The 21661-nt window shown below is 38.7% G+C and overlaps 1 protein-coding gene across 1 annotated transcript in view; it reads left to right on the top strand.

The window, feature by feature from the left end:
* The window catches only part of TFIP11 (tuftelin interacting protein 11), a 39387-nt gene that overhangs the window by 1023 nt on the left and 16703 nt on the right, over nucleotides 1-21661 (top strand). Inside the window, exons 2-6 of the mRNA XM_077160702.1 lie at nucleotides 571-788; nucleotides 14148-14301; nucleotides 14566-14722; nucleotides 15789-15916; nucleotides 17361-17513. Of these exons, the coding sequence (XP_077016817.1) occupies nucleotides 580-788; nucleotides 14148-14301; nucleotides 14566-14722; nucleotides 15789-15916; nucleotides 17361-17513 (801 nt within the window). The 5' untranslated portion in view covers nucleotides 571-579. The remainder of the gene's footprint in view (nucleotides 1-570; nucleotides 789-14147; nucleotides 14302-14565; nucleotides 14723-15788; nucleotides 15917-17360; nucleotides 17514-21661) is intronic.

Genomic DNA, 21661 nt, shown 5'->3' with positions numbered 1-21661 from the left:
CAAGAGGTGAATTCTCTATTCTGGTTCACACAGTTATTGTAGTGTTCATAGTTAACTGTTGTCTTCTACTTCAGGAGAAGAGGCCATGTTTTGAGAGGAAAACTTAGAGTTTCCGCTCTAAGGATCTTTTGAGTGTCTTCAGGAAATTTATTTTAAAAAGCATATTCCAAAAAAACCATTCTGCCTGGGAGTGGGCCAGGCATCCAGATATAACCTTTTTCCTCAAAAATAGAAAACATAATAATAAAATTTGGGGTCCAGGAAGTCATTTACCCAGTTTCTGAGGCAATAATATACAGAATAACACACTTAGTTATTTTTGTATGATTTGTGTATGTCTGTGCATATGATGTTTTATGGCATTGACTAGGACAGAAATACATACTTTTTAAGAATCACATAGATGGATCTGTTTTAAATGTCTGCTTAATTGAATAGTAACAATAATCTTAACAGACTTTGGGTCTGGAAAAAGTTCTGAAGGCACCAAGAAACAGGGACTCACAAGGAAGCTTTCTGCTGCTGCTCCCAGCACTTTTCACAGACTGCACTTTTTGTCCATTCTTGTAGTGGCTGGCCATGTCGCTGTCCCATTTGTACCGGGATGGGGAAGGCCACATAGATGACGACGAGGATGAGCGGGAGAACTTTGAGATCACCGACTGGGATCTCCAGAATGAGTTCAACCCCAACCGACCCCGCCACTGGCAGACTAAGGAAGAGGCCACCTACGGGATTTGGGCAGAACGTGACTCAGATGAGGAGAGGCCCAGCTTTGGAGGCAAACGGTACTGGCTTACATGGGACTGACTTCACCTTGCTTTAGAGAAAGGGGACAGGATGGAGGAAGTAGGGAAGTATACATCTCTCCTGGCCTTACAGATCCATTAGCTATGACATCAGCTATGGAAGTGTAATTTCCTCTTCAGGAAAGGTGCTATTCTTTCACAGATGTGATCATTCAGTCATTGTTTATCCAGAGCAGTTACTGTGTGTCAGGGCTTGGGCTGTAGAAGGAGTTTCTGCCTGGAGCTTGGCGCCTAGTGAACAGAGACAGGCATTGATTAATGCCACACAAAGAAATGGAAGTTTGTACTGTGATTCAGGTTGTCAAGAAAAGCACATTTTGGGGGTGTTTGACCTATTCTGGGGGATCAGGGAAGGTTCCTCTGGAGAAGAGATCCTTGAGTGGATATGAAAATAAAAAGTTAGGGTGGAAGGAGAGGCAAGGGTATATAAAGGCCCCTGATGGAAAGAACAGCTTATCCACAGGAAAAGAAGAAAGGTTGAGGGGCCTGGAGTAGAGGGATGGAGGAAGAACATAGTTTGAGGAGCTCAGGAAGTCAGGTCACCTGGGACCTGGAGGCTGCAGTTGAGGGGATGTGATGTAGGGCTGATTGTGCTTTGAGAAGACCCTTTTGTTAGTGTGCAGGGTGGGCCTGGAGCTGCAGGGGAAGAGGAAGCTCTGTGAGAAGGCTGCGGCTAGGATGGGGACAGCGAGATGGAGGATTCACATGGCAGGTCCTTTCCCCAGTGGAGGCCCAGGTGTGAGCTGGTGCAGTTCACTTGACCAGAATGTGGAGCAGATTTGAGTTTGTCTTGCCCTTGCTCACATCTGTAGCCTGTGGGCTCCATTCCACAGAGGCTATATCTTTTTCACAAAGGGGATTGGGAAAGAGTGTCAGGATCAGTATTAACTGTAGTTCATACTTTGCAAATAGGTGCATTTTCCCCATATACCTCTTTATTATTAACTCCTTGCAATAGTCTCATATATTTGCTCTAGTTCATGAAACAGCTTTTTTATATTTGTACTGTTTATCACATTGTCCACAACATTTTAACCTCCATGTTATGCAGACCTATGTTTTAACCTCTAGCTTTCCTTCTGGTGATGTACATGACTCTAAATTTCCCCTTTCTGCCACATTCACACACAAGTCAGTACTGTTCATTATATTCACAATAATGTGCTAACATCCCCCTATCCATTTCCAAGCATTTAAATTCAACCTTGTTAAAAATTCTGCACATATTAAGCAACTGCTCCCCATTCTCTAGCCTCTTTCTATCTCCTGGTAACCTGTGTTCTAGATTTTATGTCTATGAGTTTACATATTATAATTAATTCATATTAGTGAGATCTTACAATATCTGTCCTTTATTTTTAACTTTTTTAATTGTGAAATATATATACAAAACAATAAATTTCTAAGTACTTTTTTTTTTTTACATGGGCAGGCACTGGGAATCAAACCCGGGTCCTCTGGCATGGCAGGCAAGCATTCTTGCCTGCTGAGCCACCGTGGCCCGCCCAATTTCCAAGTACACTTTAACAAGTAGTTATAGAACAGATTTTAAAGTTTGGTATGGGTCACAGTTCCATGGTTTTTCTTTTTTTCTTCTAGCTGCTCCAAGACACTGGAGAGGAAAAGAAATAGTGACAGAATTCAGCAGTCATACTTATTTGTTAAATCCTATCTTTATTATATTCCTCCTCCTCTCTTTTTTTCTTTTTTGTGAAAAATAACATATACAAAAAAGCAGTACATTTCATCATCAGATGTAAATGTTCTGAGAAATGATCATGGTGATGAATATATAACTATGTGATGATTTTGTGAGCCATTGATTGCACACCAAGTATGGAATGTTTGTATGTTAAGAATGTTCGTGTTTGTATGTTGATTGGTTTTATTAATAAAAATTAAAGAAAGTAAAACTAAAAGAGGAAAAAAGTAACTAAAATATACTTTTCAATATAGAAAGATATTAATACATATTACAAGTCTAACAATGAGATATGGTTTAGAAGAATTAGTCGAGAATGTTGAATAATAGTTTTAAAAATTTAAAATAGCATAATGGAACTCTACAAATTCAGAGTAAGAGTTTTTCTGGGCTTTAATAACCACAAAATGGCAGAATTAGAGGCCACAGTTTCCCTTCCCCCCACAGAAACATCGAGAACAACCAGAAGAACTCTTGTGTACAGTCAAGGGTTGCAGTAACTGGGTGTGCACAAAATCAAAGAAAACAGCAATTTAAAACTGGTAGGACAACTGTTATGAGTTTACTTGGCTCCCCCCCCACCTCCTTAGCTTGGTACACCTGATCCCATGCTCCCAGTATCAGTCCCAGACAGTGGAAGGATCAGAGTAACCCCCGTGAGCCTTACTGGAGTATATGTGCATTTGCTCCAGTACCACCAGGGACAGCCTGAAGGACTAATCTAGGAGGCTCCTTTCTGGCTCACAGTCCCAGAACTTGCTCTGAACTGTGGAAGCAGGTGCTTAAATACCCGGAGAAAACAATAAAGCCACAGCTGCTTGGGCCAGCTACGTGGGGCAAAAGACTACGATTAAGACAAACTATAGCACAACCAGGAGGAAACATGAATTTGCTATAAGGAGTTAGGCAGATATCCATTGTAAACTGAGAAATGATAAATCCATGAGTACATGCTCAGGACAAGTCATATACACTATCATATACACAGGAGATCCAAGAAGGCCCTGCAATTTCACATCAGTTTGTTATTAAGGCCCACAAAAAAACACAGTGATAAACATAAAAAACCCACAATAAATTTCAAAGTACATTGCAACAGTTAGTTGTAGAACAGATTTCAGAGTTTGGTATGGGTCACAGTCCCATAATGTTAGGTTTTTACTTCTAGCTGCTCTAACATACTGGAGACTAAAAGAAATATCAATATAATGATTCAGCAATCATGCTCATTGTTAAACCTTACCTTCTCTTTATAATTCTATCATCACCTTTGGTCTTTCTCCCGTTCTTTAGGGGAATTTAGGTTGTGCCCATTCTAACTTTTTGTTGTTGGAAGTGGCTGTCAATAATAAGGGATAGGGGAATAGAACTAGTTCTATTCCCCTAGTTCTATTCTAGGGGAATATTCTAGGGGAATAGAAGCTGGTCCCTCTGCAATTCAGGACTTACCTGGTCCAGGGACCCATCTGGGGGATGTAGGTTTCTGAAGAGTACAAGGAACAGTTGTAGAATCTTATGTAACACCCTAGATGTTCTTTCGGATTGGCAGGAATGGTTTTGGTTGGGGTTTGGCAAGCTATGATAGGTAGTGATGTGTAATGAAGCTTGCATGAGAGTGACCTCCAGAGTAGCCTCTCAACTCTTTTTGAGCTCTCTTAAGCCACTGATACTATTTGTTACACTTCTTTTCCCTCTTTTGGTCAGGATGGCATTGTTGATATCGTGGTGCCAGGGCCAGGTTCATCCCTGGGAGTTATCTCCCACACTGCCAGGGAGACTTTCACCCCAGGATGTCATGTGCCATGTAGGGGGACACGTTGAATCAGTATATGTGCTATGGAAAATTTAGGTACAGAATAAACTTTTCTTCCTTTGGTCTCAAAGGGTAGAAGAGTGTTCTAGTTTGCTAGCTGCTGGAATGCAATATACCAGAAACGGAATGGCTTTTAACAAGGGGAATTTAATAAGTTGCAAGTTTACAGTTCTAAGGCCGAGAAAATGTCCCCATTGCAACAAGTCTATAGTAATGTCCAATCATAGGCATCCAGGGAAAGATACCTTGGTTCAAGAAGGCCGATGAAGTTCAGGGTTTCTCTCTCATCTGGAAAGGCACATGGTGAACACAGTCAGGGCTCCTCTCTCAGCTGGAAGGGCACATGGCAAATACAGCATCATCTGCTAGCTTTCTCTCCTGGCTTCCTATTTCATGAAGCTCCCCGGGAGGCACTTTCCTTCTTCATCTCCAAAGGTTGCTGGCTCGTGGACTCTGCATCGTGGTGCTGCAGCATTCTCTGCTCTCTCTGAGTCTCTCTCTCCAAAATGTTTCCTCTTTTATAGGACTTCAGAAACTAATCAAAACCCACTCAAATGGGTGGAGACATGTCATCCCCTAATCCAGTTTAACAACCACTCTTGACTAAATCACATCATCCAGGAAGGTAATCTCATTACAGTTTCAAACATACAGTATTGAATATGGATTATTCTCCCTTTATGAAATGGGATATATATTAAAGCATGGCTTTTCTTAGGGGGCATACTTCCTTTCAAACCAGCACAAAGAGGTTCTAAAATACGATGTTTTCCTTACCTCTGTATTCTGAATTACCTTAATCCCAGCCTGATGAGCTTCATTCTTATCTCTAAATACCAGGTTACACATACATAAAACAGCTGATCAGAATCCAGAAATAACAGTTACTGCTTCCCACTAAATGTGACTGCTATAAGAGCTTACAATCTAGTCCCTTGTTTTCTTACAAATATTTTCTAAATGAGACCATATAATATTTGCTGTTTTGTTTCTGGCTTACTTTACCTCACCAAATGTCCAACAGGTTCATTCACAGTGTTGCATGCCTCGCAGCTTTGTACCTTTTTGTAGCAGCATAGTATTTGATTATATGTATACACCATCATTCACCAGTCTACCTCTCAGTCAGTGCATCCTTCAGCCACCCATTCATTGGGCATCATGTATAATGTCTAAAGTCAACAGTCCATCAATACTTTCAATTTTAGATAATTGTTCCCAAGAGAAAATAACCAATAAACACACCCTCACCAAATAGAAAATCTAAACCTCTCCTTAACTCTTGTCCCTCCCCTCATGATTTACCCCTGGTGTTGCTGTGGTACTGTTGATGTTTTCCTGTTAAACATGTCCAATACTATCATGCTATAGCAGTTTTCACCCTATACCCCAGCTGTTGATATCAGTTCTCCCATGTCCATTTATTGAAAAGTCTGTTTGTCCCAGTTCGGTGGATTTGGGGGCCTTGTCGAAGACCAATTGACAGTAGATTTGGTGGTCTAATTCTGTGTGCTTGATTCAATTCTATTTGGTCAGTACTTCTGTCTTTGTGCCACTACCATGCTGTTTTGACTACTGTGACTTTATAATAAGTTTTAACACCAAGAAATGTTCATCCTCTCACTTCATTCTTCTCTTTTAGAATGTTTTTAGCTATTTGAGTCTCTTTTCCTTCCAGATGAGTTTGGTAACTAGCTTTTCCAAGACTTCAAAGTAGGATGTTGGAATTTTGATTAGTACTGCATTGAATCTGTAGAGCAATTTAGGGAGAATTGACATCTTAACTACATTTCCTTTCCATGAGTAGGGAATGTCTTTCCACCTATTTAGGTCTTTCATTTCTTTTAGCAATGTTCTGTAGTTTTCTGTGTACAGGTCCTTTACATTCCTCATTAAATTCATTCCTAGATACTTGAATCTTTTAGTTGCTATTTTGAATGGATTTTTTCCTTAATTGACTCCTCAGGTCATTGTTTGTATATAGAAACATTATAGATTTTTGCACATTTATTTTATGCCTCACCACCTTGCTGAATTTATTAGCTCGAGGAACTTTGTTGTAGATTTCTCAGGATTTTCCAAATATTATATCATGTCATCTACAAACAAGTAAGTTTTACTTCTTCCTTTCCAATTTGGATGCATTTTTTTCTTTTTCCTGCCTGATTGCTCTAGCTAGAACTTTTAATATAATTTTGAATAATGGTGACAGAGGGCATCCTTGTCTCATTCCCAATCTTGGGAAAGCTTTCAGTCTCACCATTGAGTACGATGCTGGCTATGGTTTTTTCATATATATCCTTTATCACATTGAGGAAGTTACCTTTGATTCCAACCTTTTGAAGTGTTTTTTATCAAAAAAAAGGATGTTGAATATTGTCAAGTGCATTTTCAGCATCAATCGAGCTGATCACGTGATTTTTTCCCCCTTTCTATTTGTTAATGTGCTGTATTACGTTGATTGATTTTCTTGTGTTGAACCACCTTTGCGTTCCTGATATAAGTCCCACTTGGTCATGGTATATAATTCTTTTAATGTGTTTTTGGATTCGATTTGCTAGTATTTTGTTGAGAAATTTTGCATCTATGTTTGTTCATTAGGGAGATTGGCCTGTAGTTTTCCTTTCTTATAGCATCTTTAAAGTGATATTAAGTTAATAAAATGAGTTAGGTAGTGTTCCTTTTTCCAGAGGAAAAAGAAACTTTTTAATTCTTTAAAAGAATTAAACATTAAACATAAACAAAAAGGAAAACATTAATCCTTTTTGGAAAAGTTTGAGCAGGATTGATGTTAGTTCTTTTGGAAAGTTTAATAACATTCCTCTGTGAAGGTTTTCACAATCACACAGTCACACTGTGAACGTTATATATTTATACAGTCGTTTTCAAGAATCTAGGCTGCTGGACACAGCTCAACAGTTTCAGGTACTTCCCTCTACTCCAATACACCATTAACTAAAAAGGGATATCAATATAATACATCAGAATAAACTCCTGGATAACCTTTCCCCTCTGTTTGAAATCTCTCAGCCACTGAAACTTTGTCTCATTTCTCTCTTCCCCCTTTTGATCAAGAAGACTTTCTTAGTCTTTTGGTGGTGGGTCTCAGCTTATCGCAGGCTTTCTGTCCATCCCATGTTGCCTGGGAGATTTATACCCCTGGGAGTCATGTCCTGTGTAGGAGGGAGGGCAGTGAGTTCACCTGCTGAGTTAGCTTAGAGAGGCCACATCTGAGCAACAAAAGAGATTCTCTGGGGATGACTCTTATGCCTGATTTTAAGTAGGCTTAGCCTATCCTTTGCAGGAATAAATTTCATACAGATGAATCCCAAGATTGAGGGCTCAGCCTCTTGATTCGGTTGTCCCCACTGCTTGTGAGAATATCAGAAACTCTCCAAATAGGGAAGTTGAATATTTCCTTTTCTCCCCATTCCCCCAAGGGGACTTTGCAAATATTTCTTTATTCACTGACCACATCACTTTGGGATTTATCAGGGCCTCACATTAACCTGGGCAAACCAACAAAATCTTATGCCCTATTCAAAATTCTAATGATAGTGACTAAATATACAAATTAAAAATTGTTTTTGCATGACGAAGAACAAAGGAATGTCAATACTGCAGGGTGTTGAAAATAGAAGGTAATTAATATCTTAAGACTTTAACTTATGTGTGAGACTAAAGCAAAGAATGTTTATTTGGTACAAAATTTATATTTTGACTAGCGCATTTCCTATTATAACTTATGTGGACAGCTTAACTGAACACCATAATACTTGGAACCTTGAGTAGGGCGTAAGATTTTGTAGGTTTGTCCAGAGTGATGCCCCGATAAATCCCAGAGTGATTTGAACAGTGAACAAAAAAGTACTTGCAAAGTCCCCTTGGGGGAATGGTGAGAAAGGGGGAAAATTCAACTTCCCCAAGTGGAGAATTCTTGATGTTCAAACAAGCAGTGGGGACAACCAAAGCAATAGGCTGAGCCCCCAATCTTAGGGTTTGTTTATAAGAAACTTAACCCCGCAAAGGATAGGCTAAGCCTACTTAAAGTTAGGCCTAAGAGTCATCCCCAAGAGAACCTCTTCGTTTGCTCAGATGTGGCCTCCCTTTCTCAGCCAACACAACAAGCAAACTCACTGCTCTCCCCCTGTCTACGTGGGACGTGACTCCCAGGGATGTGGATCTTCCTGGCAACGTGGGTCAGAAATCCTAGAATGAGCTGGTACTCAACATCAAGAGATTGAGAAAACCTTCTCAAACAAAAGGGGGAAGAGTGAAATGAGACAAAATAAAGTGTCAATGGCTGAGAGATTCCAGAATCAAGAGGTTATCCTGGAGGTTATTCTTACACATTAAATGGATATCACCTTGTTAGTCAAGATGTGATGGAGAGGTTGAAGGGAACTGCCTGAAAATGTAGAGCTGTGTTCCAGTAGCCATGTTTCTTGAAGATGATTATATAATGATATAGCTTTTGCATATGTGACGGTGTGATTATGAAAACCTTGTGTCTGATGCTCCTTTTATCTAATCGACAGACGAGTAAAACATATGGATTAAAAATAAATAAATAATAGGGGGAACAAATGTTAAAAAAAAAGATTCTATATATTTACGGTGTTCAACTAAACTGACCAATACAAGTCTTCTCTTCCTTCTTGAGTCAGTGTAGCTTGTTCATGTTTCCAGGAATTTGTCCATTTCATTTAAGTTGTCTAGTTTGTTGGTGTATAGTTGTTCCACTTATGATTTTTAATTTCTACAGGTCTGTACTAATGTCCTCCCTCTTTTCTGTTTTTTTTTTTTTTCTTTGCCAGCCTTGCTAGTGGTCCATTGGCTTTATTGATTTTCTCAAAGAACCAACTTCTGGTTGTATTGATTCTTTCCATTATTATTTTGTTCTCCCATTTATTTAACTCTGCTTTAATTTTTGTTATTTCTCTTCAGTTTGCTTTGGGGTTAGTTTGCTATTGTTTCTCCGGTTCCTCCAGTTGAGCAGTTAAGTCCTTGATTTTCGCTCTTTCTTCTTCTTTAATACAGGCATTTAGGGCAATAAATTTCTCTCAGCACAGCCTTTGCCACATCCCATAAGTGTTGTATTTTCCTTTTCATTTATCGCCAGATAGCTACCAATTTCTCTAGTAATTTCTTCTTTCACCCACTGGTTGTTTAAGAGTGTGTTAATTAATCTCCGTATATTTGTGAAAGTTCTTGTTCTTTGGTGGTTATCGATTTTAAGCATCATTCCATTGTGATCAGAGAAAGTGCTTTGTATAATTTCAGTGTTTTTTAATTTGTAAGACCTGTTTTTTGCCCCAGCATATTATCTATCCTGGAGAATGTTCCATGAGCACTAGAGAAGGATGTATATCCTGGTGTTTTGAGGTGTTAATGGCTTATATGTCTGTTAGGTCTAATTCGTTTATCAAATTGTTTAAGTTCTCTATTTCTTTGTTGATAGTCTGTCTGGTTGTTCTATCTATACAAAAGAGTGGTGTACTGAAGCCTATACTATTATTGTTGAAACAGCTATTGCTCCCTTCAGTTTTGCCAATGTTTGTCTGATATACTTTGGAACTTCTTGATTGGGAGCATAAACATTTATGATTGTTATTTCTTCTTGGTGAAATGTTAACATTGTTAATATATATGTTCTTCTTTCTTAAGATATCTTTACATTTAAAATCTATTTTGTCTGATATTAGTATAGCTACTCCTGCTTTCTTTTGGTTACAGCTTGCATGAAATATGCTTTTCCATCCTTTCACTTTCAATCTATTTGTATCTTTGTGTCTAAGATGAGTCTCTTGTAAGGAACATATAGCTGGGTTATATTTTTAAATCTATTCTGCCAATCTTAATCTTTTTATTGGCAACTTTAGTTAAAGTTATTACATAAAGGCATTTCTTGAATCCACTGTCTTATCCTTTGGATTGTATTTGTCACATCTGTATATTCTTATCCCTCTTTTTCTTTTTATCCTTTAAGTTACCCTTATTGGTACTCTTCAGCTCTTTGCCCTCCTTTGGACCTCCTCCTGCCTTTTTTTTTTCCAGCTGGCAGAACTCTCCTTGGTATTTCTTATAGGAACAGTCTCTTGTTGACTAGTTCTCTCTGGCTTTGTCTTTGAAGATTTTAATCTCTCCGTCTGTTTTGAAGGACAGATAACTTGGCTGGATAAGGAATTCTTGACTGGAAACCTTTCTTGTTCAGGATCCTAAATATATCATACCACTGCCTTCTCTCCTCCATAGTGCCTGTTGAGTAGTCCGAACTGAGTCTTATGTGGTTTCCCTTGTATGCAGTAGATTGTTTTTCTTTTGCCACTTTGATGGTTTTCTGTTTCTCTTCAACATTTGACAGTCTGATTAGTATGTGTCTTGGAGTGGGCCTGTTTAGTTTTATTCTCTTTGGAGTTTGTTGGGCCTTTTTGATTTGTGTATTTATGTCTTTTATAAAGATTGGGAAGTTTTCCCTGATTATGTCTTCAGCTGACCTTCCTAGCCCTTTACTCTTTTCTCTTGGGACACCAATGATTCTTGTATTTGTATACCTCTGTTGTCCATCATTTCTTTAAGAGGCAATTCTGTTTTTTTCCATCTTTCCTGCCGTGTGTTCTTTTGTGCACTGTAGTTCAGTTGTTCTGTTCTCTACCTCACGTATTCTTCCTTCTGCTTCTTCAGATATACTATCATGTATCTTTAATATATTTCTGATTTGGTCTACTGTATCTTTTCATCTCTGAGATTTGCCATTCTTGTGTCTAATCTTTTGAATTCTTTATGCTTTTAGTGTCTTCCTGATATCCTTTATTTCTTTATAAATATCATTGATCAGTTGTGCCCTCTGATGTTTTGATTTGATCGTTTGGCTGGGCCATTTCTGCTTGGATCTTCATGTGCTTTGTGATTTTCTGTTGTGTTTAGGGCATTTGATCATCTTAATAAGGTTATTTTGCTAGTTGGTTTCCTTCACTCATCTAAAGTTTTGTATTTACTTGGTTTTGCATTGAAGGTTCCCTTTTGCAGATGGTTTGTCAGTAGTTCCCTGCCAAACCAAGCCCTGGATCTCATATAGGGGGTACAGTTCTACTTGAGCGTCTGTTAGAAGCTAGAAGTGGTGCACAGGTAGTGCAGTGGCAGAATGCCCACCTGCTGCATGGGTGACCTGGGCTTCCTTCCTGGTCCATGTACCACAATAATAATAATAGTAATAATAAGATTATATTTTTAAAATATGAAAAAAAAAACATGCCTCAACAGTAGTAGCCACCAAATTAGTAAATAAATAATAAAAATCTATAAAAATATAAGTATATAAAATTATATATAAATAATTTTAAAAAGTAAAGAAAAAAAAAAACATAGGCAGATAGAAAGTTTCCCAGACTGTATTTACTGCTTCTTTTCAGAAGGTGGTGCTCCTGAGGCATCTCCTCAGGTGTGCATGGCTGGTGAGCAGAGGGGAGGGTGCTTGTTCCCAGCCCACAGTAGCCGGTCAACAGAGCTGATCACTGCCCCTGGGGAAACAGCTGATTCGCAGTGCCCTATGGCACGGCCACTCATGGTCTGCAGCTGTACAACTGCCAGTGTGGACTCTTTTAAAAATGAATGCCTTGGAGTCTGAGATCTATGCTACGAAATTGTCTAGAGAGTAAAATTTTTAGAAAGTCTTAGCCACAAAATAAATCTGTTGTAAGTTTTTCCCTTCCTTAAAAATTTAAGCATGGAATTATCATTGACCCAGCAATTCCACTGGTAGGTATCTACCCCAAATAATTAAAAATAAAGACACAAACAAATACTTGCACACTAATGTTTATAGTAGCATTATTCACGATAACCAAAAGATTGAAACAACCCAGGTGATCATCAAAAGATGAATGGATAAATAAAATATGATATATCCATACAGTGGAATATTATTTAGCTGTAAAAAGGAATGAAGTTCTGAGACATGCTATGTTCTGGTTTGCTAGCTGCTGGAATGCAACACACCAGAGATGGATTGGCTTTTAATAAAAGGGGATTTATTTTGTTGGTTCTTCAGAGGAAAGGCAGCTTACTTTCCACTGAGGTTCTTTCTTACGTGGAAGGCACAAGATGGTCTCTGCTGGTCTTCTCTCCAGGCCCCTGAGTTCCAACAACTTTCCCCGGGGTGATTTCTTTCTCCATCTCCAAGGGCCCAGGCTGAGCTGCAAGTGCTGAGATGAGGAATGCCAAGCTGCTAGACTGTGCTACATTGCGTTCTCTCATTTAAGCACAAGCCAATTAAGTTAAACGTCACGCATTGCAGCAGACACGCCTCCTAGCCGACTGCAGATGTAATTAGCAACAGATGAGATTCACCTACCATTGGCTTATGTCCGCAGCAACAAGACTAGGTATGCTCTCACCTGGCCAAGTTGACAACTGAATCTAACTAACACATGCTACAACACGGATGAACCTTGAAAATGTCACCAAGACATTAGGATTTAAGAAATGATTATGATTACTGAAACATTATATAGCTATTTCTTTTTTATTTTCTGATATATTAGAATGGCTGGAGGGAAGTACCTGAAATTTCTTAACTATAATCCAGCTGCCTTGATCTTTGATAATGATTGTTTGTCTATATACAGTCACAAGGTTGTTTTTGTTTTTTTGTATGATGGGGTCACATTTCATTCTTTTTTCCATGTGAGTATCCTGTTATTGCAGCACCATTTTGTTGAATTTTTGTTCGTTTGTTTTTGTTAGTTAGTTTGTTTTTTGGGGAAGTGCATGGGTCAGGATTCGAACCCGGGTCTCCTACATGGCACTCTCCAGTCACAAGGTTTTATGTTGTGATTATAAAACCTTGTGAATGTATTCCTGTAGGCCGTTTTTCAGTTTTGAAGTTTGATCACTAAATACAACCCCTGATGTTTATAAATGAGGGGTCTTGAGTCAGCCCAGTATCTCGAACCATTGTGCTTATTATCCTAAAACCTGTGCATCATTTGATATAAAACTGTCAGAGTTACTCCAGTTTGGGGAGACAGATCTTTATCCCAACAGACTGTGATCTCCTTTACGTTTAGCAATCTTTTCTCTCTTTGAAACCCTGGCGTCGGGCAGGCCGTGGTGGCTCAGCAGGCAGAGTTCTTGCCTGCCGTGCCAGAGACCATGGTTTGATTCCTGGTACCTGCCCATGCAAAAAAAAAAAAAAAAAGAAAAAGAAAAGAAACCCTGGTGTCCCAGGAATTGGTCATTTGAGCATATTGGGCTGAGAACCCATCGCTTTTGATTATATCAAAAAAAACACAACATGATGCTATAAAAGAGAGAGAAGCCAGATTAAAACCAAGAAATATTGGTTGGTTTTACTTCACTTATATGAAATCTCTTGATAGGCAGATTCATAAGGTCAGAAATTATAAATTAACTGGTATTGGGGGAAGGAGAAATGGGGAGTTGCTGGTTAATGGGTAACCAGTTAATCATTGATTATTGGTTTCTTTTTGCGGTGATGGAAAAATTTTGGAAACATAATGGTAATGGTTTAGTAACATTGTGAATGCAATTAATGCCATTACATTCACTTAAGTTTTTTATTTTTTAATTTTCCTTTTTTATTTATTTACATCCACTTTAAAATAGTTAAAATGATAAATTTTGTTATATTTATTTACCACAAAATTTTAAAATTTTGTAATGATGATAAATGAAAGACAGATGACAAATTAGATAGAGGGATGGATGAATAGATGGATAAAATAATGCTGACCATGTTCCAGAAACCACACATAAAACAGATTCTTCATGGACCTGTGGGGCTTTTTGTCTGTGCTTGCAGGGCCCGAGACTATTCTGCGCCAGTCAGCTTCATCAGTGCGGGGCTGAAGAAGGGGGCGGCAGAGGAGGCAGAGTTGGAAGATTCCGATGATGAGGAGAAACCTGTTAAGCAGGATGACTTTCCTAAGGATTTTGGACCAAAGAAGTTAAAAACGGTATTTCTTCGTTGCAAGTTTGTGACCTGATTAATACCCTTCAAAGGTCATCAATGTAAGCGTCTCCTAGCAAGGGCCAAGTGCTGCTGGAACTGGGCTGTGTGGGTTTCTTTGAGGTGTGCCGTGCAGTATCTTCTTAACCGATACAAATGAGGCCCAGATGACACAGAATTGTCTAGCACTGCTAGGTCATTTTCCCATCAGCTAAGAATTCTTAAATTTTTCTTTTTTTCCCTGCTAAGCTTTGGTTTTTCTTCTTTTCAGGGGGGCAATTTTAAACCCAGCCAGAAAGGTTTTGCAGGAGGAACCAAGTCTTTCATGGACTTTGGCAGCTGGGAAAGACACACAAAAGGAATTGGACAGAAGCTTCTTCAGAAGATGGGCTATGTCCCTGGAAGGGGCCTTGGGAAGAATGCACAAGGTATCTGTCTCACCATTGCTCTTGCTGGTTTGCATGAGGGAAGCAAGCAAATAAAAAAAAGAAGAGAAATAGTTTGAGGAATAGTGTGCTTTTTCCCTTTTAAAAGTGCTTTTCACACTGCAGCCTGCTCTGCCAGCCTGAGTGTTGCACTGCTGAGCTTTATAAAAAATCAAGTTCAATAAAATAATTGTTTCAGCAGGAGGAAAAGGTATAGGGTCTAACATAGGCTATATACCCTCAGGCCAAACAGTTGAGTTCTGCCTGCAAGACCTTTTTTTTTCTTTCTTTGAGTTTTTCCCCATGAGTGATCACCAGCTGGTTATAATAAGTAGTCTCTATAATTCAAATCCCAGTCCCTTATCAACTTTTAAAGTTAATTCCAGGTTATATGTGGAAACTTTAACTGTATGAAAAATATGTGAACTTGAGTGAAGCTAGAATGATGACCTGGAAGAGGAAGGAGACGGTTCTCATTAGAGATTTCAACAGCACTAAAGAAGGGGTGGAAATTTTGAGGTGGGGGGGGGAATTTTCATTTAATTTTTGTGGTCTTATTTGTAAACTCTTTTGTAACATGTTTCTAAGGCTTAATCAATCATTGTTATAAAATAAGTTAAACAAGAAATATGAACTACCAAGTAGGAATCTTATACTAAATTTCAGCACCTTATTCAGAGCACTTGATCTGAATCAATATACCATAAATACTACACTTCCCATATTGGAGGCTTTTAAATGGGTGAAGTGTAAAATTAAGTATGCCAGAGTTCCCAGTTATAAATGGATGACTCCATTTTCTTCCTGTCTGAGAAAATGAGTCCAGATGGAAATGGAAATCCGTATTTAGGAAATAACCCCATGACAACAGGATGTGATTTGGTTTTGCATAAATGTTCAGAAGTTTCAAATCACATGGGAGGACGTGAACAGTGTCCATGGGCAGAAAAGAGGCTCTTTCATGGATAATGTGTGATTTTGTGTTACGAGCAAGGAAGTGCGATTTCACAGATGCAGGAATTGCTTTGATGTGAAGTCTTTCTCTTTTTCTTTTGGTGATATTTGCCAGGTATAATTAACCCAATCGAAGCCAAACAGAGGAAGGGAAAAGGAGCTGTAGGTGCTTATGGCTCAGAGCGAACCACTCAGTCCCTGCAAGACTTCCCTGTGGTTGACTCAGAAGAGGAAGCCGAAGAGGTAATCTGGAGTTGGGAGGCATGGGCAGGTGGTGATCTGTGCTAGTTCATATAACCATCCATTTATTTGTTCATTCGTGCTGCCAGTCTTCAAATCCTATTGCACTTCTCTCTGTGTGCTGTGGCTGGTGTGTCCTGGTGAATGGGCTTACAGCCTGGGGGACAGACACAAGTAAATACAGTGTGGTTAGAAACTACAGCAAGTGCTGTAAGTCCAGGACAGGGATAAGGTTCTGGGGGGAGGGGACCTATTTTAGTAATAACAGTGGTCAGGAATAACCTTAGGGAAGGAAACATTTTAGTTGAAATCTGATAGAAGAGAAGAAGCCAGCCACAGGGAGAGTTGGGAGCCAGAGAACACTGACAGAGGAGCTCTGAGCTTAAGGGTTCCGACTGTGAAGGAGGCCATTGCAGTCACACAAAGCAGGGAGGGGAAGGGAGTGCATTCAGAGCAGTGGGTGCAGCCCATCACAGCGTGGTGTAGACCGTTTTTGGGTGATGGGGTTGCATCCCAAGCACAGCAGGAGCCATCTGCTGGTAGCTACGTCTCTTTGGTCCACTGATAGAATGGGCCAGCACTCTGTGAAATATTATTTTATCTTTTCCGTTTTCGAGGGAAAGCTGGATGCTGCATAGAAGCATGCTCTTATCATCCTTATCACCGAGTCTCCTCTTAATGAGGAAGGAGACATTTGATAATATGGAATTGATCACTCTGAATCAGGTGGCAGCCATTTAGTAGAAGTGTTAGAGCCCAGTGTGAAACAGCAGGGCATGGTGGGGAGTGTGGCTTGGGGCAGAGAGGGTGTGGCCCATCTAAAGGGTAATTGTTGCCATATGTGACTATGCTCAGAATTGCCTGATTTTTCCAAAGTACCCAGAAGTTCAGATTTTCCCCCCTAAGTTTTAAACCAGTGTGAGAAAAAAGAGAACCCCAAAACCTACTTTTGTGGACCAGAGTCTACCATCTTCAGACTAACAGTGTCCTCCTTTGCTTTAGGTGTTCTTCCAGAAAATATTGACAAACTCTGAGTATAAACGAGACCTATCCTATGCTTCGAGACTTAGGAGCTTGCCTAAATACCATCACTTTTTAACTGAACCAAAGTTTTGTATATTTAAAATATTCCTTCAGGTTATATATCTAAGTTTTATAAGAGGTTAATTAAAAACTGGCATAGCACTTGCCTGATAGTTACTTGGTAAATGTCACTTTACCCTTTTAGTTGCTCTCCGTGGTTAGGTGCCCTCCTTTCTGAACTTCAGTATTTGTAAAAGGGGTCAGAGGGCAAGAAGTATCATTAGATGGTTTCAGCATCTGGCAGGCGCAGTCCTTGGCATAGGACCTGGGGTCAGTGATAAATGTCTGTTAATGGTCTTGGTGGCCCCACTTGTTGTAAATGGGGTCCTTTCTTGTTGTGACTGACTGTATCCCTCTGGTTCAGGAATTTCAGAAGGAGCTGAGCCAGTGGAGGAAAGACCCTAGCGGAAGCAAGAAGAAGCCCAAATATTCATACAAGACAGTGGAAGAATTGAAAGCCAAGGGCAGAATTAGCAAGAAGCTCACCACTCCCCAGAAGGAGCTTTCTCAGGTCAAGGTATGGGGCCTTGGATGCATCGTCTAGGAGGGAGCATTGGCAAACATGAAAAAATAATCCATGAGCTATGCACTGAGCATCTTCTAAGGTCCTTGGGGCCTCCTGGTTATGCTTTTTTCTCTCTCACTTGACATCAGCATGTTTCCATTCATTGCACTTACACATGCAGTACTTAAGTACTTCTCTGTGCCAGCTACTCTTCAAAGCAGTAGGTATACAGTGATAACACAGAACAGTGTTTCCATCTTTTTTATAGCCAGTGAATCGAATAACATTCCTGTGGATTAAAGACTGAAGACTCTGAACATAATTAAAAAAAAATTTTTTTTATTAGAGAAGTTGTAGGTTTACAGACCAACTGTATAAAAATTCCAAGATTCCTGTATACCACCCTACCACCAACACCGTGCACTGCTGTGGAACATGTTAGAATTGATAATAGCAATTGTACATTTTTGTAATTGTACACATTTTTTAACACTAGTTATTTTTGTTACAATTAATGAAAAACTTAAAATAGCAGTATTAACTCCCATCCTTAGTTTACATTAGGTGTATTTTTTTCCATATACCATCCTGTTAATACCTTGTATTAGAATCAGTTTTGTTATACATGAAAGAATAGTCTTACACTAGTACTATAAATTATAGTTCACTGTCTACATCAGGGTTCACTGTGTTATACAATGCTATGTTTTAATCTTTTAATTTTTTTTTTTTTTTTTTTTTTTTTTTTTTTTTTTTTTTAAAGGAAAGACAGAGAGAAGGAAGGAAGGAAGGAAGAAAGGGAAACATAGACAGATAGGAAGGAAGGATAGAAGGAAGGAAGGAAGGAAGAAAGGGAAACATCTTTAAACATTTTCTTGTTTTATTGTATTTTGTTTTTCCGTTTTTTGTTACATGGGCTGGGGCCGGGAATCGAACCGAGGTCCTCCGGCATAGCAGGCAAGCACTTTGCCCGCTGAGCCACCGCGGCCCGCCCAAATCTTTTAATTTTTATTATAATAACATAAATGACCTAAGTTTTCCCCACATTCACATGTATGATTCAGTGCTATTAATTACACTCACAATATTGTGCTTCCATCACCACCATCCATTTCCAAACTTCTACAATCAACTTAAATAGAAGTTTGGTACAGCATCAACTCCCCATTTTCTACCCTCATCTGTTCCCTGGTGACCTGCATTCTAGATTCTGTGAGCTTGCTGTTTTAGTTTGTTCATATCAATGAGAGCATACAATATTTGTCCTTCTGTCTCTAGCTTATTTCACTCAGCTTGATGTCTTCAAGGTTCATCCATGTTGTCTGTCACATGTATCAGAACATTCCTTTTTATGGCTGAATGATTTTTCATTGTGTGTTTATACCATATTTTGTTTATCCATTCACTGGCTGATGGACACTTGGGTTGCCTCCATCTTGGAAACTGTCAGTAATGCCACTGTGAACATGGTGTGCAAATGTCCGTTTGCATCCCTGCTTTTAGTTCTTGGGTATATACCACGTAGCGGGATTGCTGGATCATAGGGCAGCTCTGTACTTACCTATCTGAGGCACCACCAAACCATCTTCCACAGCAGCTGTACCATTTTTATATTCCCACCAGCAGTGAAGAAGTGATCCTATTTTCCCACATCCTCTCTACAACTGTAGTTTCCTGTTTTTTTTTTTTTTTTATTAATTAAAAAAAGAATTAACAAAACAATTAGAAATCATTCCAATCTACATGTACAATCAGTAATTCTTAATAACATCACATAGTTGCATATTCATCATTTCTTAGTACATTTGCATTGATTTAGAAAAAGAAATAAAAAGACAACAGAATAAGAATTAAAACAATAATAGAAAGAAAAAAAAAACAAAAAAAAAACAAAAACAAAAAACCTATACCTCACATGCAGCTTCATTCAGTGTTTTAACATAATTGCATTACAATTGGGTAGTATTGTGCTGTCCATTTCTGAGTTTTTATATCCAGTCCCGTTGTACAGTCTGTATCCCTTCATCTCCAATTATCCCTTCTCTTTTTTTTTTTTTTTAATTAACGGAAAAAAAGAAATTAACCCAACATTTAGAGATCATACCATTCTACACATGCAATCATTAATTCTTAACATCATCACATAGCTGCATGATCATCATTTGTTAGTACATTTGCATTGGTTTAGAAGAACTAGCAACATAACCGAAAAAGATATAGAATGTTAATATAGAGAAAAAAATAAAAGTAATAATAGTAAAATCAAAACAAAACAACACAAAACAAAACAAAAACCTATAGCTCAGATGCAGCTTCATTCAGTGTTTTAACATGATTACTTTACAATTAGGTATTATTGTGCTGTCCATTTTTGAGTTTTTGTATCTAGTCCTGTTGCACAGTCTGTATCCCTTCAGCTTCAATTACCCATTGTCTTACCCTGTTTCTAACTCCTGCTGAACTCTGTTACCAATGACATATTTCAAGTTTATTCTCGAATGTCCGTTCACATCAGTGGGACCATACAGTATTTGTCCTTTAGTTTTTGGCTGGATTCACTCAGCATAATATTCTCTAGGTCCATCCATGTTATTACATGGTTCATAAGTTTATCTTGTCTTAAAGCTGCATAATATTCCATCGTATGTATATACCACAGTTTGTTTAGCCACTCTTCTGTTGATGGAGATTTTGGCTGTTTCCATCTCTTTGCAATTGTAAATAATGCTGCTATAAACATTGGTGTGCAAATGTCCGTTTGTGTCTTTGCCCTTAAGTCCTTTGAGTAGATACCTAGCAATGGTATTGCTGGGTCGTATGGCAATTCTATATTCAGCTTTTTGAGGAACCGCCAAACTGCCTTCCACAGTGGTTGCACCCTTTGACATTCCCACCAACAGTGGATAAGTGTGCCTCTTTCTCCGCATCCTCTCCAGCACTTGTCATTTTCTGTTTTGTTGATAATGGCCATTCTGGTGGGTGTGAGATGATATCTCATTGTGGTTTTGATTTGCATTTCTCTAATGGCCAGGGACATTGAGCATCTCTTCATGTGCCTCTTGGCCATCCGTATTTCCTCTTCTGAGAGGTGTCTGTTCAAGTCTTTTTCCCATTTTGTAATTGGGTTGGCTGTCTTTTTGTTGTTGAGATGAACAATCTCTTTATAAATTCTGGATACTAGACCTTTATCTGATATATCATTTCCAAATATTGTCTCCCATTGTGAAGGCTGTCTTTCTACTTTCTTGATGAAGTTCTTTGATGCACAAAAGTGTTTAATTTTGAGGAGTTCCCATTTATTTCTTTCTTTCTTCAGTGCTCTTGCTTTAGGTTTAAGGTCCATAAAACCGCCTCCAGTTGTAAGATCCATAAGATATCTCCCTACATTTTCCTCTAACTGTTTTATGGTCTTAGACCTAATGTTTAGATCTTTGATCCATTTTGAGTTAACTTTTGTATAGGGTGTGAGAGATGGGTCTTCTTTCATTCTTTTGCATATGGATATCCAGTTCTCTAGGCACCATTTATTGAAGAGACTGCTCTGTCCCAGGTGAGTTGGCTTGACTCCCTTATCAAAGATCAAATGTCCATAGATGAGAGGGTCTATATCTGAGCACTCTATTCGATTCCATTGGTCGATATATCTATCTTTATGCCAATACCATGCTGTTTTGACCACTGTGGCTTCATAATATGCCTTAAAGTCAGGCAGCGCGAGACCTCCAGCTTCGTTTTTTTTCCTCAAGATGTTTTTAGCAATTCGGGGCACCCTGCCCTTCCAGATAAATTTGCTTATTGGTTTTTCTATTTCTGAAAAATAAGTTGTTGGGATTTTGATTGGTATTGCATTGAATCTGTAAATCAGTTTAGGTAGGATTGACATCTTAACTATATTTAGTCTTCCAATCCATGAACACGGTATGCCCTTCCATCTGTTTAGGTCTTCTGTGATTTCTTTTAGCAGTTTTTTGTAGTTTTCTTTATATAGGTTTTTTGTCTCTTTAGTTAAATTTATTCCTAGGTATTTTATTCTTTTAGTTGCAATTGTAAATGGGATTCGTTTCTTGATTTCCCCCTCAGCTTGTTCCTTACTAGTGTATAGAAATGCTACAGATTTTTGAATGTTGATCTTGTAACCTGCTACTTTGCTGTACTCATTT

This window comes from Tamandua tetradactyla, chromosome 5 (genome assembly GCF_023851605.1).
Source record: "Tamandua tetradactyla isolate mTamTet1 chromosome 5, mTamTet1.pri, whole genome shotgun sequence".
Lineage (NCBI taxonomy): Eukaryota > Metazoa > Chordata > Mammalia > Pilosa > Myrmecophagidae > Tamandua > Tamandua tetradactyla.
The sequence above is the reverse complement of the archived record's forward strand: the minus strand, read 5'-3'. Positions and strand labels throughout refer to the sequence as shown.